Source organism: Cervus canadensis, chromosome 8 (genome assembly GCF_019320065.1).
Source record: "Cervus canadensis isolate Bull #8, Minnesota chromosome 8, ASM1932006v1, whole genome shotgun sequence".
Classification (NCBI taxonomy): domain Eukaryota; kingdom Metazoa; phylum Chordata; class Mammalia; order Artiodactyla; family Cervidae; genus Cervus; species Cervus canadensis.
The window spans coordinates 69,033,722-69,047,004 of NC_057393.1; the positions used below are offsets into that span (position 1 = coordinate 69,033,722).

The 13,283-nt window shown below is 35.3% G+C and overlaps 1 protein-coding gene across 7 annotated transcripts in view; it reads left to right on the forward strand.

Moving 5' to 3' along the window:
• Positions 1-13,283, forward strand: part of HERC4 (HECT and RLD domain containing E3 ubiquitin protein ligase 4) — a 126,138-nt gene that overhangs the window by 67,517 nt on the left and 45,338 nt on the right. For 6 of the 7 annotated variants that reach the window (XM_043476806.1, XM_043476801.1, XM_043476802.1 and 3 more), the window contains exons 9-14: positions 8,126-8,202; positions 8,454-8,578; positions 9,432-9,491; positions 9,612-9,723; positions 10,487-10,676; positions 12,139-12,311. In XM_043476806.1, the coding sequence (XP_043332741.1) occupies positions 8,126-8,202; positions 8,454-8,578; positions 9,432-9,491; positions 9,612-9,723; positions 10,487-10,676; positions 12,139-12,311 (737 nt within the window). The remainder of the gene's footprint in view (positions 1-8,125; positions 8,203-8,453; positions 8,579-9,431; positions 9,492-9,611; positions 9,724-10,486; positions 10,677-12,138; positions 12,312-13,283) is intronic. The other variant, XM_043476807.1, reaches the window with a different exon arrangement.

Here is a 13,283-nt window from a genome sequence, read left to right on the forward strand (position 1 = left end):
TGATTTCCTTTGCTCTGTAGAATTTTTTTAGTTTGGTGTGCAGTCCTATTGCTTATTTTTTGCTTTTGATACCTTTACTTTTTGGTCAAATTCAGTCATCCTCAAGACTGATGTCAAGGAGCTTGCTGCTTGTGTTTTCTTCTAAGAGTTTTATGGTTTAGGTCATACATTCAAATCTTTAGTATTTTGAGTTAGTTTTTGTGTGTGGTATAAGATAGTGGTTCAGTTTCATTCTTTTGCATGTGGCTGTCCAATTTTTCCAGCACTATTCGTTGAAAAGGCTGTTGTCCATTGTGTGGGGCTTCCCAGGTGGCGCTAGCAGTAAAGAACCCACCTGGTAATGCAGGAGACATAAAGAGATGTGGGTTTGATCCCTGGGTAGGGAAGATCCCCTGGAGGAGGAACTGGCAACCACTCCAATATTCTTGCCTGGAGAATTCATGGTCAGAGGAACCTGACATGCACCCATGGGGTCTCAGAAGAGTCAGGCATGACAGAAGTGACTTAGCATGCCCCATTGTGTATTCTTGGCTCCTTTATCTTAAATAAACTGTTCAGTGTGCTTTGGCTTATCTCTGGGCTGTCTGTTCTGTTCCAGTGACCCGTGTCTTACTTTTAATGCCAGTGCCATACTGTTTTGATTACTGTAGTGTGGTAATATAGTTCAACCCTGCCCTCACTCTTGGTTGTCTCTCAGACCTTTGTTAACGTCCGGGAAGTCTGTCTTATTTTCAGTGACTCCCTCCCAGTTAGTTGAGGATATGCTGAGACCTGTCAGTTTCCCAAAGGGGAGAGTTTCAACAATCACCTAGATTCAGGCTGATTGGATGCCAGACTCATAGGCAACAGCTTTTAAGTAAGTAAATATATATCATCCTGTGGGACCGCAAGGGAAAGTCACAGTGGCTGGCAGTACCAAGCAACCTAGAGATGTTTCTTGGGCAGCAGCTGTGGAAATCAGGGCCCAGGTAAAGGTACAGACTCCTTTGCAGGAGAATGTAGCAACTTAAAGCAAGATAGAGGGAGAGTGCGGAGATGGCATCCACCAGCTTCTGTTCCCAGAGATTACCTCAGTAGGTTGCTAAAGCTCCAGGACAAGCTTGTAGGCCTTTTCACAGAAAACTGGGGTATGTTTCCACTTGCTGTTCATGCTGGGCACTAGGGGTGGTAGCCAGTCAAGAACTGTTTCTCTGGTTGTTAAAATCCCATGGGATCCAGGATACAAACTCAGCTGTCCACCAGAACCAGGCAATGAAGGGGAATCATTAAGTGATAGCCACAAAAATGGGACTACCAGATGGGAATACAAGCTCCCCTGTGAAATTAAAACTAAGGTAAACATTATAGATCTTGGATTGTCAGTTTTGTAAAATGGCTTATCAGCTTAAAAAGAATATATGAGAATCCTACTGTAGTCCACTGGTGTCTTCTGAAAGTTCTCTAAGCCATGGCTCCTCAGAAACCTGTACCCAAGTGTCTACTTGACATAAATGATTTAAAATACCAGCTACAGTCATTTTCCCAGGACTATGAGACTATCCTTATTTGTCAATAGTACAAACTCTGGCCTGTAGCTTATAGAAAAGCTTTCAGACAAGCGTAAGAGTAAAACAAAAATAACTTAGAATAACGGTGGCTTTTTTATTACTGGTAATTGTCAAGTGGAAGGATATGATGAGGTTCCATAATAAGAATAAATTTAAAGGGAAATTTGTATCTATTGTATCTGTGACATACAGAGCACGTTACAGACGTATTTTGGAGACACTGCCATTTGATTCCAGAACACCTCTGTTAAGTGAGTCAGATAAATATTTTGGTTTCTTGGTACCTATAAATGTTATGTTTACATTATTCTGTAGTCTGGTAAATGTACTGTAGCATTATTTCTTTAAAAAATATATGTATCTTAATTCAAAATATTATTAAAAAATGCTCACCATTGTCTGATAATAAAAATCATCATTAATTTGTAAATGTCACAGTATCCGTAAAACACAGTAAAGTGAGTTATGCCTATATTCCAAAAAGGTTTTTAAACAAGAATGTTTCTAATGATGATGATTAAGCCTGTTTACAAAGAAGTCAGTGATTCTTATATCTGATTTATAAAGATGAATGAATATTACTTTTTATAGACGAAGAAAGCTTTGAGTTACAGCATGATAATCCTGAGACCTAATACCAGAAATAATGCCAAGAGGATCAAGTAAAGAGAGTCAGTAAATCAGGGGTCATTAGACATCTATATTTTTGTAGAACCCCACTTGAAAATCACTGGCCTAGAAGATGATAGATGTAAATAATAATGAAAGTTCAGTAATAACTGAAATTAGAACTGATACCACTTACCACTGGCACTTTCATAAATACAGGAAAACTTGACAGAACTATTCATGAGTTTTGAATAATGTTTCCCCAAAGCAACAACATTACTGAATCTCCATGGACTTCTCATAAAACAAACACTTTTTGAAATTTATTAATTTATGAAATTTTTATATTATGTTTACCATGTAAATTAGAAAAATTTATAATAATTGCATTTTGAAATATTTTTTATTAATTTAGAGAAGTGATTAGAGATGTCTTCAAGAAAATTAGAGATACCAAGGGAACATCTCATGCAAAGATGGGTTTGATAAAGGACAGAAATGGTATGGACCTAACAGAAGCAGAAGATATTAAGAAGAGGTGGCAAGAATACACAGAAGAACTGTACAAAAAAGATCTTCACGACCCAGATAATCACAAAGGTGTGATCACTCACCTAGAGCCAGACATCCTGGAATGTGAAGTCAGGTGGGCCTTAGAAAGCATCACTATGAGCAAAGCTAGTGGAGGTGATGGAATTCCAGTTGAGCTATCTCAAATCCTGAAAGATGATGCTGTGAAAGTGACTGCAGCCATGAAATTAAAAGATGCTTACTCCTTGGAAGGAAAGTTATGACCAACCTAGATAGATTAAAAAGCAGAGACATTACTTTGCCAACAAAGGTCTGCCTAGTCAAGGCTATGGTTTTTCCAGTGGTCATGTAAGGATGTGAGAGTTGGACTGTGAAGAAAGCTGAGCGCTGAAAAATTGATGCTTTTGAACTGTGGTGTTGCAGAAGACTCTTGAGAGTCCCTTGGACTGCAAGGAGATCCAACCAGTCCATCCTAAAGGAGATCAGTCCTGGGTGTTCATTGGAAGGACTGATGCTGAAACTCCAATATTTTGGCCACCTCATGTGAAGAGTTGACTCGTTGGAAAAGACCCTGATGCTGGGATGGACTAGGGGTAGGAGGAGAAGGGGACAACAGAGGAAGAGATGGCTGGATGGCATCACCAACTCTATGGACACGAGTTTGAGTAAATTCCGGGAGTTTGTGATGGACAGGGAGGGCTGGCGTGCTGCGATTCATGGGGTCGCAAAGAGTCAGACACGACTGAGTGGCTGAATTGAACTGAGAGAAGTGAAAATTTTATATTTACATTTACCAAAGAAATTTAACCTATGGAAGGTTGAGTACCTTCTGATTTGACAACTCTTCCCATGCAACTCTTCAACAATAGTAACACATCAAATCAGCCTAATTATTTCTAGCATCTCTTCTTATATGTTGAAATGGCAGATCTTTGTGATTCTCCATAGCCTCTCTGGGAATTCTCAAAGGAATTTTCACTAACACATGTAAAGTATCTGGAAGTTCTATTTTTCTATGTTTAGGATCTGATTTGGTGAAGTGTGTTAGTTTGCTAAGAGTACCAAAATACCACAGATTGGGTAGCTTAAACAGCAGAAATTGATTTTCTCGCAGTTTTGGAAGCTAGATGTCTACAATTACCCTGTCAGCAGGTGTGGTTTCTTCTGAAGCCTCCCTCCTTGGCTTGCAAACGGCTACCTTCTTACTGTATGATTGTGTGCTTGTGTGTATGTATTTTGCTCGTGTCTCTTCTTGTTCTTGTAAAGGCAGCAGGAATGTTGGATTAGGACACCGTCCTAACAGTCTCATTTTTCCTTAATCACCTTTCTAAAGGCCCTGTCTCCAAATGCAGCCATATTCTGAGGTACTGGGGCTTACGGCTTCAACATATGAATTTGAGCAGGGGACACAGTTCAGCCCATAACAGGAAGACAGAAATCAGAAAAGTTGTGAAAGAAGATTGGAACACTTCATTAAAAGATGTAACCTTTGAGGCTTGAGAAATAATAACCTGGTTACCTATTTTACTGAAGTGAAATTAAAACATTTCAAAATAAATGTAAATGGTAATGTGATTGAAAAGAACTTTAGCTTATTCATAGTGAGGAGTCTTGGTTCTTTTTTTCCCCTTAAATAATGAAAGACAATAAAATTGACATGTAGTATAGAAAGTTATTCTAGTAAGATGCAGAATTTTTGCTCTTTGGCAGATTACACAGAAGTAAAGAACAACATATAGGTGAAGGTACGGAAACACACCCTTAAAATTGAAGTGGACTTTGCTAAGATTTTAACATATTGAAAACCTTTTTCATAGTCACGTATAAACCGAGGCAGATAAAGTTCACTTAGCATGCTGTGTCTTCAGTTATGCTCTTCCATGTTGTAGACAAGCTGATAGTTTTTCAAGGGCAGTGGTATTGTCTCAGAGGGTCCATGAGATTAAAATGACTTTCATATTAGTACTAAAATGTTGTCTGTGTTAATATGCAGTGCTTTTGTTCTTGTTCATTTTCAAATAAATCAATGAGTATTTTTTAAATCTCTTAATTTTCCATTCTGATATGGTATATATTAGTGCTTTTAAGCCCTTTGGGATTCTGAATAAGTCCTAAGAGTGCAAAGGGATTCAGAGATCATCAAAAACTACTTTTCCTTGTAAATCAAAGGCACGTACATAGTTGTATCTCTGTCAGTATTGCTCCTAAATAGTATGCTTTACAGAATCGTAAATAGCTCAGAGACACCTTTTAGGTAGCTATGTTTCTGAAGGGTGCCCTAAACAAGACTCGGTAAATGGGGAAGGGAGTTCAGGAGAGCGTATTTCAAAGTCTTCTCAGTTTTTACTGACAATGTATTTTGTAGAGAGTAAGGAGAAGGTGAACTAGCCCTCCTAGATGTGACAATGTGTATCATAAAACTGTAACAGTTAAATCTGATTATTGGTAAAACAGACATTCAGATTATTATAGTTTAAGGGAGATCGTGGGGAGGGAGAGGAGGATCCATGTATTGGCATTGTATTATAGGTTTTGTTTCAGATTCAAACTGCAGTTGATTGGCAGTTTCTCTTGGAGTTATAGGAAGGACCTTATGAAGTGGAAGTTATGAGAAGGACTTTGAGAACACTTTTGGGGTGGAGAGGAGTGCCAAAGTTGTTGAGGGTTGTGTGTTATAGGTAGAAGAGGTATAGTGTCTCTTCATAACTTTAAAACAGGACGTCACTAATAAATATGTGGAGAAGGGGAAAGAATTACTCAACACGTGAGAATTGGTAGGAAAATGTCAGTTTAGATCCTAAACTAACAACATATTCTAAAGGAAATTATAGATGGATTAAAGTTAAATATTAAAAAGTTCTTAAGATAATTCTGTAGTTTGAGGATGGGAAACACATTTCTTAGCATTATGGCGATGAAACACGTCATAAAGAATGAAACAAATACATTTGATTTAATGGGAAAAAATCTGAGTTGAAATTAAATAATTATTTAGGAAAAATGTTTGTAACAGATATAACCTGAGGTAGTAGCCAAAGTACTCATACATATTGGTGTGAAAAATAGTAAAATACCTAGTAAATAGGACAAACATTGAGACGTGTAATAGATAAAGGTAGTTAATGGAAATTCCCAGTGAGGAAATCCAGGCTACTAAGAAACATGTAAAAATTATCATCAAAGAGAAATGCAAATTCAAAAAGCCAAGTAATAGTAAATAAGTGGAAAAGAACAAGCATTAATTTTTCCTATTACAGGGCAATGTGGTGGATAAGGGGACACTAATGGTCCAACCATAAGATGAGGAAGTAATATTAGTGTATCATTTTTCAGCCCACAATGAATTAATGGTCTATGGGTGTCAGTGATTACTAACATCACAAAAAGGAACACAACCATATATTATGTGCTTCCTGATGAAGAATAGCCCTTTCCACAACCATGTAATAGTTTCGTCAAAATAATTGAGTAATTAATCTAATGAAATCCTCTCTAGATCCAACTACTAATTTATAGAAATATACAGAAGACTGAGGAAAATGTTAGGAGAATCCTCAAGGATATAATCACCAAAATCCAATCTGCAGGAAGCTGCGTAGGACAAATGACTAGGTCCACAGACGTTTTTAGAGTTGTAATTAAAAGAAAATAAAGGAAAATAATTTTTGGTGACCTATTCACAGCCCCCAGAAACCTACTCATGTACTGTAGTCTATCCATTTACTTGATGATTATTTAAAGAGGGCAGAATCACCTTTTAGAAGCAAATGAATAACATTTGCTCAGTCTTTTGAAGAAAGTGCATGACTTCACGTGGACTTGTGAAGATGATGTAGAGAAAAGATTTTAAGTTGAATGATTGGTTTATTTAATATTTTAAATTTACCCTTTTAACCTGTTCTTTAAAATGTTTGGCCTTAGAACATTCTTGTTGTGGAAAATTTGGTCATTAATGTTATGATCTCTGAAGCTCTTATTGGTATTTTCTAAGCTAGGTAATTTTTATATTATATATTAAACATTTACTCAGTGCTTTTACAAATAAAACATTGTGCTTAATAGTAGGGAATGATCCAAGGAAATTAAGATGTGATCCCTTCCTTAAGAATTTCACAACTCTGTAGCAGTGATGGTCACAAATAATACAGGTGAAGAATTAGTCTAGTGAGCTGAAGAGTGGAGGGTCAGGAGTAGGAACACAGAAGTGGATTATGCTTGGAAATCACGAGACTTCAGTTGGGCTTCCCTGGTGGTTCAATGGTAAAGAACCCACCTGCCAGTGTAGGAGACCAGGAAACGTGGTTTCTATGCCTGGGTTGGGGAGATTCCCCTGGAGGAGGAAATGGCAACCCACTCCAGTATTCCTGTCTGGGAAATCCTATGGAAAGAGGAGCTTGGTGGTCTACGGTCCATGGGGTTGCATAAGAGTTGGACATGACTTAGAGACTAAACAACAACAGCAACAAAGCCTAAAGTTACATTGTGGCGCTATAGTGTTTTGGTATGTGATACTTATAAATACTAGTCTAGTGATATTTTTGTTAACATAGTCTTTCCATTTTGAGATAAAGAAGAGGAGAAAGAGGAAGAGGCTTTGAATGTCTTTTTGAAAAGGAACTTTATTGTTTGTTTCTTTTATTTCTACTAAATTCATTAATATTTATATTTTTGGACCTGATTTGGATGTTATTGATAAATAATTTCTAATAAAGAGCTGTGTGTGTCACTTTACTTTTGTATAGCTTTGCTGAGAGAGAAAAGAATTTTGCATTACCCAAGAAGATTTAACACACTGATACTTGTTTCTTGTTTGTTGTCATTCTTTTTAAAATGAATGTTCCTTGTTTTCTTTGACCACATCCCACACAGCTTGCAGGATCTTAGTTACCCAACCAGGGTAACTAAGGGTTACCCAACCAGGTAACTCTGGGCCACAGCACTAAGAAAGCTGAGTCCTGACCGCACCAGGGAATTCCCCAAAATGAATATTCTTACTTTTTATTTTCTTCTGAGCTATCTTTTATACCTTTGATTCAGTTTTTACACCATCATCAGTTTAAAATATATTGAGATAATAAAGATCTAGATTAAAAAATGCCATTGTTCGATAAGCACATCAAAAAGAAGACTGTACAACAGAATCCAATATAACATTGTGAAGCAATTTATCCTCCAATTGGGAAAACAAACCAAAACAACTTAGGATCAGGAAAAAAAAAGACCAACCAAAAAGCTTAGCAAATGCTGGATGTGCTTGTGGGATCATTTAATGTTCCATTAACTTGGTCGGTCAACATTCTCAGTCATTTTGCGTCATTGAGCCCATGATTGGGAGGTCTCATTAAGTTAGAGATTAAGAGAAAGTCCAGTAGCATATTTGATGCTCTAAAAATATATATATAAATCTTGAATTTTTTAAAATTTTATTTTTATTACAGATTCTGAAGAATATTTCTGCGTGAAAAGAATTTTCTCAGGTGGAGATCAAAGCTTTTCACATTATTCTAATCCCCAGGTAATAGAAATCATATGAATAATTAATAAGCTCAGATAATTTCATATTAGTATTCTTTATATGTTACAAAGTAATGGCCTTAATTTTTTTCCTCAAGTCTGCAAATATTTTCTGGTCTATTTGACAAGTTTTTGTTTCAGTTTTTTTTCAAGTTTTGTTTTTAGGTGTGTGGTAGAGATTAACTTCCAGATGCAGAATGCTTTGTATATAATCCTCTTCCCTCAAACTCATCTACTTATTTTAAACTTTAGAACTGTGGGCCACCAGATGACTTTAGATATCCTGATCCTTCGAAGCAGATCTGGACTGTGAATGAAGCTCTGATTCAAAAATGGCTCAGCTACCCTTCTGGAAGATTTCCTGTAGAGATAGCCAAGTAAGAAAAATGTTTTATCTACACAAAGACAAAATCTCTCAACTCCATGGTAGAGAAACCTGTACTTAGAAGTTTTTATTTAAATAAATATTTCATTAAGTATCATTTACTGAATGGTTTATATACAGAAGTTTGAATGTCTGGAATTTCTATAATAGTGGATATTTTAGGAGATCTCATTTAAAATTGTTATATACTTTAAATATATAAAAATATATAAGAATATGCAGTTCTTAAAATATTAAATATAGATGCTTTAGAGATTGTATTTGCAAAAAAGTTCCTTCTGGCTTTATACTGGTCTTTTTGTTTTAACATCTGTATTCCTGGAAGAATTGAGTATTGCTTCCTTCTTGAATATTTTGCTTGCAGATGGACTTGTTTAGTACTTTAAATTTTTGTTGTTGAAGGTGGTGTAGGTATTTGGGATGAGGGATTGTAGCTGATAAGCTGTTTTTTAGTTCTAGATTATGTTCCCAAACTAAAATTTTTCTTAACAGCCTGAAGAGTAGTCTTCAGAAAAATAACTTTCCAGATTAGACTTACCACTGTGTGGAATTAAGAAAGTTAAATGTGCATTTATTTTATAAAAAAAACTTATTTTAGGAACATCAGATTTATTTGGTGAATCTGAGGATGATGGTACTGTTCAAGAGAGTCTAGGGTGAACAGTAATACTTCTATCAAGATTTACTTAATCTGTAGTAATTTATAGAATTCCGATTTATTCTGAATGTTGATTGGAGGAATGCTCTGTAGCATTAAATATTAGTTTAACTTTAATTTTTATTAAAAAATGAAGGGAAACAGATTTCTCATTTTGTGATTTGGAGATTTTTAAATTTCTTTTTAGTGAAATTGATGGAACATTTTCTTCATCTGGTTGTCTGAATGGAAGTTTTTTAGCTGTTAGGTAAGTGACAATTCTTTGTTATACTGAATTTTTTGAATTTATTATATTAAATAATGTCATTAAATAAATGAAATGAATTTAAAGTTTATCATTTTTTTCTCTCTTTTTTTTAAACAATAGCAATGATGATCACTATAGAACGGGCGCTAGATTTTCAGGTGTTGATATGAATGCTGCTAGACTTTTATTCCACAAACTTATACAACCTGATCATCCTCAGATATCTCAGCAGGTTTGTTTTTAAAGTATTTTGTATTTGTATTATGTTCCCTGTTGAGTTTTTTATTCCATGTTATTCTAAAGCTTTGTTGCCTAATTAACTTTACAGTTTCATATACTTCATTATGATGTCTTTGTATAAACTAATGTAAGAATTTAAATCAGGTATTATTTTAAACTGTTTGTAATTTAGCTGTCAGACGTCTGTAAATCTTTCCAGATGTTCAGAGCAGACCCTTAATTACTTAACATTACCATGTTGGTTAAGTCTATATAGCTGTAGATGCAGAGAGTTTAAATTGAGATTTGTACATAAGATTTTTAAGATTCTCTTACAAATAGCATTGAAACATGTATATTATTACCATATGTGAAATAGATGACCAGTCCAAGTTCGATGCATGAAACAGGACTGTCAAAGCCAGTGCACTGGAACAACCAGAGGGACGGGAGGAGGATTCAGGATGGGGGACACATGTACACCCGTGGCTGATTCATGTCAGTGTATGGTAAAAGTCACCAAAATATTGTAAAGTAATTAGCCTCCAATTAAAATAAATAAATTAATTTTAAAAAATATTCTCTTATATTGTGCAGGCATTAATTTTCATTGTGTGGCAGAGTACATTCATTGATTCATCATAAGATGGTTTATTTTTTTCTTTTCCCTTCACCATTTAATGTTTCATGTGGCATAAGAATTTCTTTTTCTCTCTGTTTTTTTGAATATGCATTCATTTTAAATGAAGTAGATTTTACTTTTTGTCAAAATGTAGGTGGCAGCTAGCTTGGAAAAGAATCTTATTCCTAAACTGACTAGCTCCTTACCTGATGTTGAAGCATTGAGATTTTATCTTACTCTACCAGAATGTCCCCTGATGAGCGATTCCAACAATTTCACCACAATAGCAATTCCCTTTGGTACAGCTCTTGTGAACTTAGAAAAGGCACCACTGAAAGTACTTGGTAAGAATTTTAATACTTTTTTCTTTTGTAACCTTTTTTCTTTAAATGAAAATGCTTGTTAAGTTCTTATTTTTTGCTGTTTGAAATTTTGCTACCCTGAATTATTTTGACATTATCTCAGGGAAAGTTAAACCTGTTTTTCAATTCATTACTTTTTGCTAATCATCTGATGCTAGTTGTTAAGAATTATTGGAGGCAAAGCATATTAAATATTAAAATTTTAATCAAACACAATGGTGGAAACAATATCAGGAAAGATAAAAACTGTTTTTCATATTTCGCTAAATGGCAACCCACTCCAGTATTCTTGCCTGGAGAATCCCATGGACAGAGGAGCCTGGAGGGCTACAGTCCATGGGGTCGCAAAGAGTCAGACATGACTGAGCAACTGAACAGAAACTTCCTCATTCACTCCAGAGTGATCTTATTGTTAAAGAGTAAAGGAAAGGGGACAGTTAAACCTGAACAAACCTGGGTATTAAATCCCCCTTGAACTTTATTTATCAGCCCTTTGCCTTGTTTGCTAATTTTCTGATGTCTCTCTATGTGAGATTCCACTCTTCATTTGATCTTATTCCTCTGGGTTTTTGGCATAAACGTTTCTCACTTTGATTTTTCTAATTGTATAGATTTCCTCTCTATCTTTTGGCTATTATAGTTTGCCTGCTACATTTAGTAGTGGTGCTTTCCTTCCTTCCTAATAGTATTTGTTAGATATGTCAGTCTGAGATACATAAGAGTAATAAAATCAGTACAAGAAGTTTTAGGCTGAGAGTGAGCAGAGGAAGCAACAAGCAGTGGGTAGAATCCTGGAATCTGAGGGAATGAGCCAGTGAGTGGTTAGAAGAGTGAAGCAGGGACTCACAGTTATTGTTCCCATGTTGTCAGAAGTTTTCCTTTTCCTGTCTCCTGCACAAGACTGTCATGTTTGTAGTTAATAGCTATAAATAGTGAACATGGGGAAAGACAGACATGGCATACTTTACATTATTCAGTTTCTGTATTTGATATTTAGGAGTACCTTGCATTCAGGTGGTGCTTCACATTTCAACTTTAAGTTGACAGGTAAAAGTTGGAGATACCTGTAAATACTGGAGCAGTACAGTTTTTTAGTGTTTTTAAAAATTAAACTCCTAATTTATAAAGCACTTTGAAACACCTGGTTTAATATGAGGGATAGTGGTTAAGTTTTTAATACAGCTTAGAAAACCAAGAAGGTAAATTCAATAGACCTTTTTTACTTGATTTTTACTTTTGAGAGCTTTTAGAACCGTATTATTTAACTTGAATGTGGAGTAGTGTCTATCAACCCTAGAAATGTTACATAATATATCATATTACATGTATCTTCTTGAGATTTTCAAAGGGTTAAGAGCCACTGCTTTAGGAAAAATCAGTATGATTTTGAAAATTGTGACTTTTTAAATTTTATTTTATTTGTGTGTTCACCCTTTAATAACAGAAAACTGGTGGTCAGTACTTGAACCTCCGCTATTCCTCAAGATTGTAGAACTTTTTAAGGAGGTTGTGGTACATCTTTTGAAACTCTACAAGATCGGCATTCCCCCTTCTGAGAGAAGAATTTTCAACAGTTTTCTTCATACTGCATTAAAGGTTTTAGAAATATTACATAGGGTATGTCCAGTAGTTCATTTATTTTACTCTTCCCCCATTGCCACTAACAGATTGATGATGTTTATTTTAACATGACTATATTACAGAATTAGATTGGCATAAAAGATAATTACAGGAATTTGGAGAAGTTATCTAAATTTTCCTTAAAAGAAAGAATGTATACGTTAGTGCTTTGGTCTTGACTTTGTTAGGCATTTATGAATAACTTGTCTATAGTTGGGCAGAACAATAGCATACTAATGAATCAGAGTCTCCTTATGTTTTTTCTGAAGAACATGATTTGTTATTTAAATAATACACTTGTTATTTATAGATGGTTATAATACGAAAGAGATTTCATCCTACTTATGATTGTGAACATTTAAAACTCATGTTCCTTTCGCTATTGGCTACTGATGACTTCAATCAAAGTAGAACATTTGAAACAGATGACTAATTGAAATTGGAACCATATATAATTCATTAATTTGCCTGTTGGTCTTTCCTGCCCTTCTTCCCAGTGGAAGAAATAGTACCCTTTACACTTGTAGCAGCAGTTCAGTTATATGAAGAAGTAGAGTCTCAGCTGTTTCATTAAAGACGGTTTTGAGACATCCCTGACAGCTGGTAGGTATATCTCTGTTCTGCCATTTGGTATTAAGATACTACCTTGGAAGACATGACCTAAGGGAGGAGCATATGTTTCCAGCCTCTAGAATGACTGAAAAACTCATGTGAACCTTTAGTTTCCTCCCCATAACAGCTTCTTTAGTGTTTTCAGACCGTTCTTGCTTGTGATTACGGTTAGTGATAAAGGGTAAAGGAAACAAGCCTTGTGTTCTCTGTAAGAAAGAGCCCATATGGATGATTTTTTTTCCTTTGTATTCTTTTAATGAAATTCCTGGTTCATTAATGAAGTTCCTGGTTCATTTAATGAAGTTCCTTTCTCTACTGCTTCTTGAACTTTTTTTCTTTTGTATTTAGTTTTTCCAA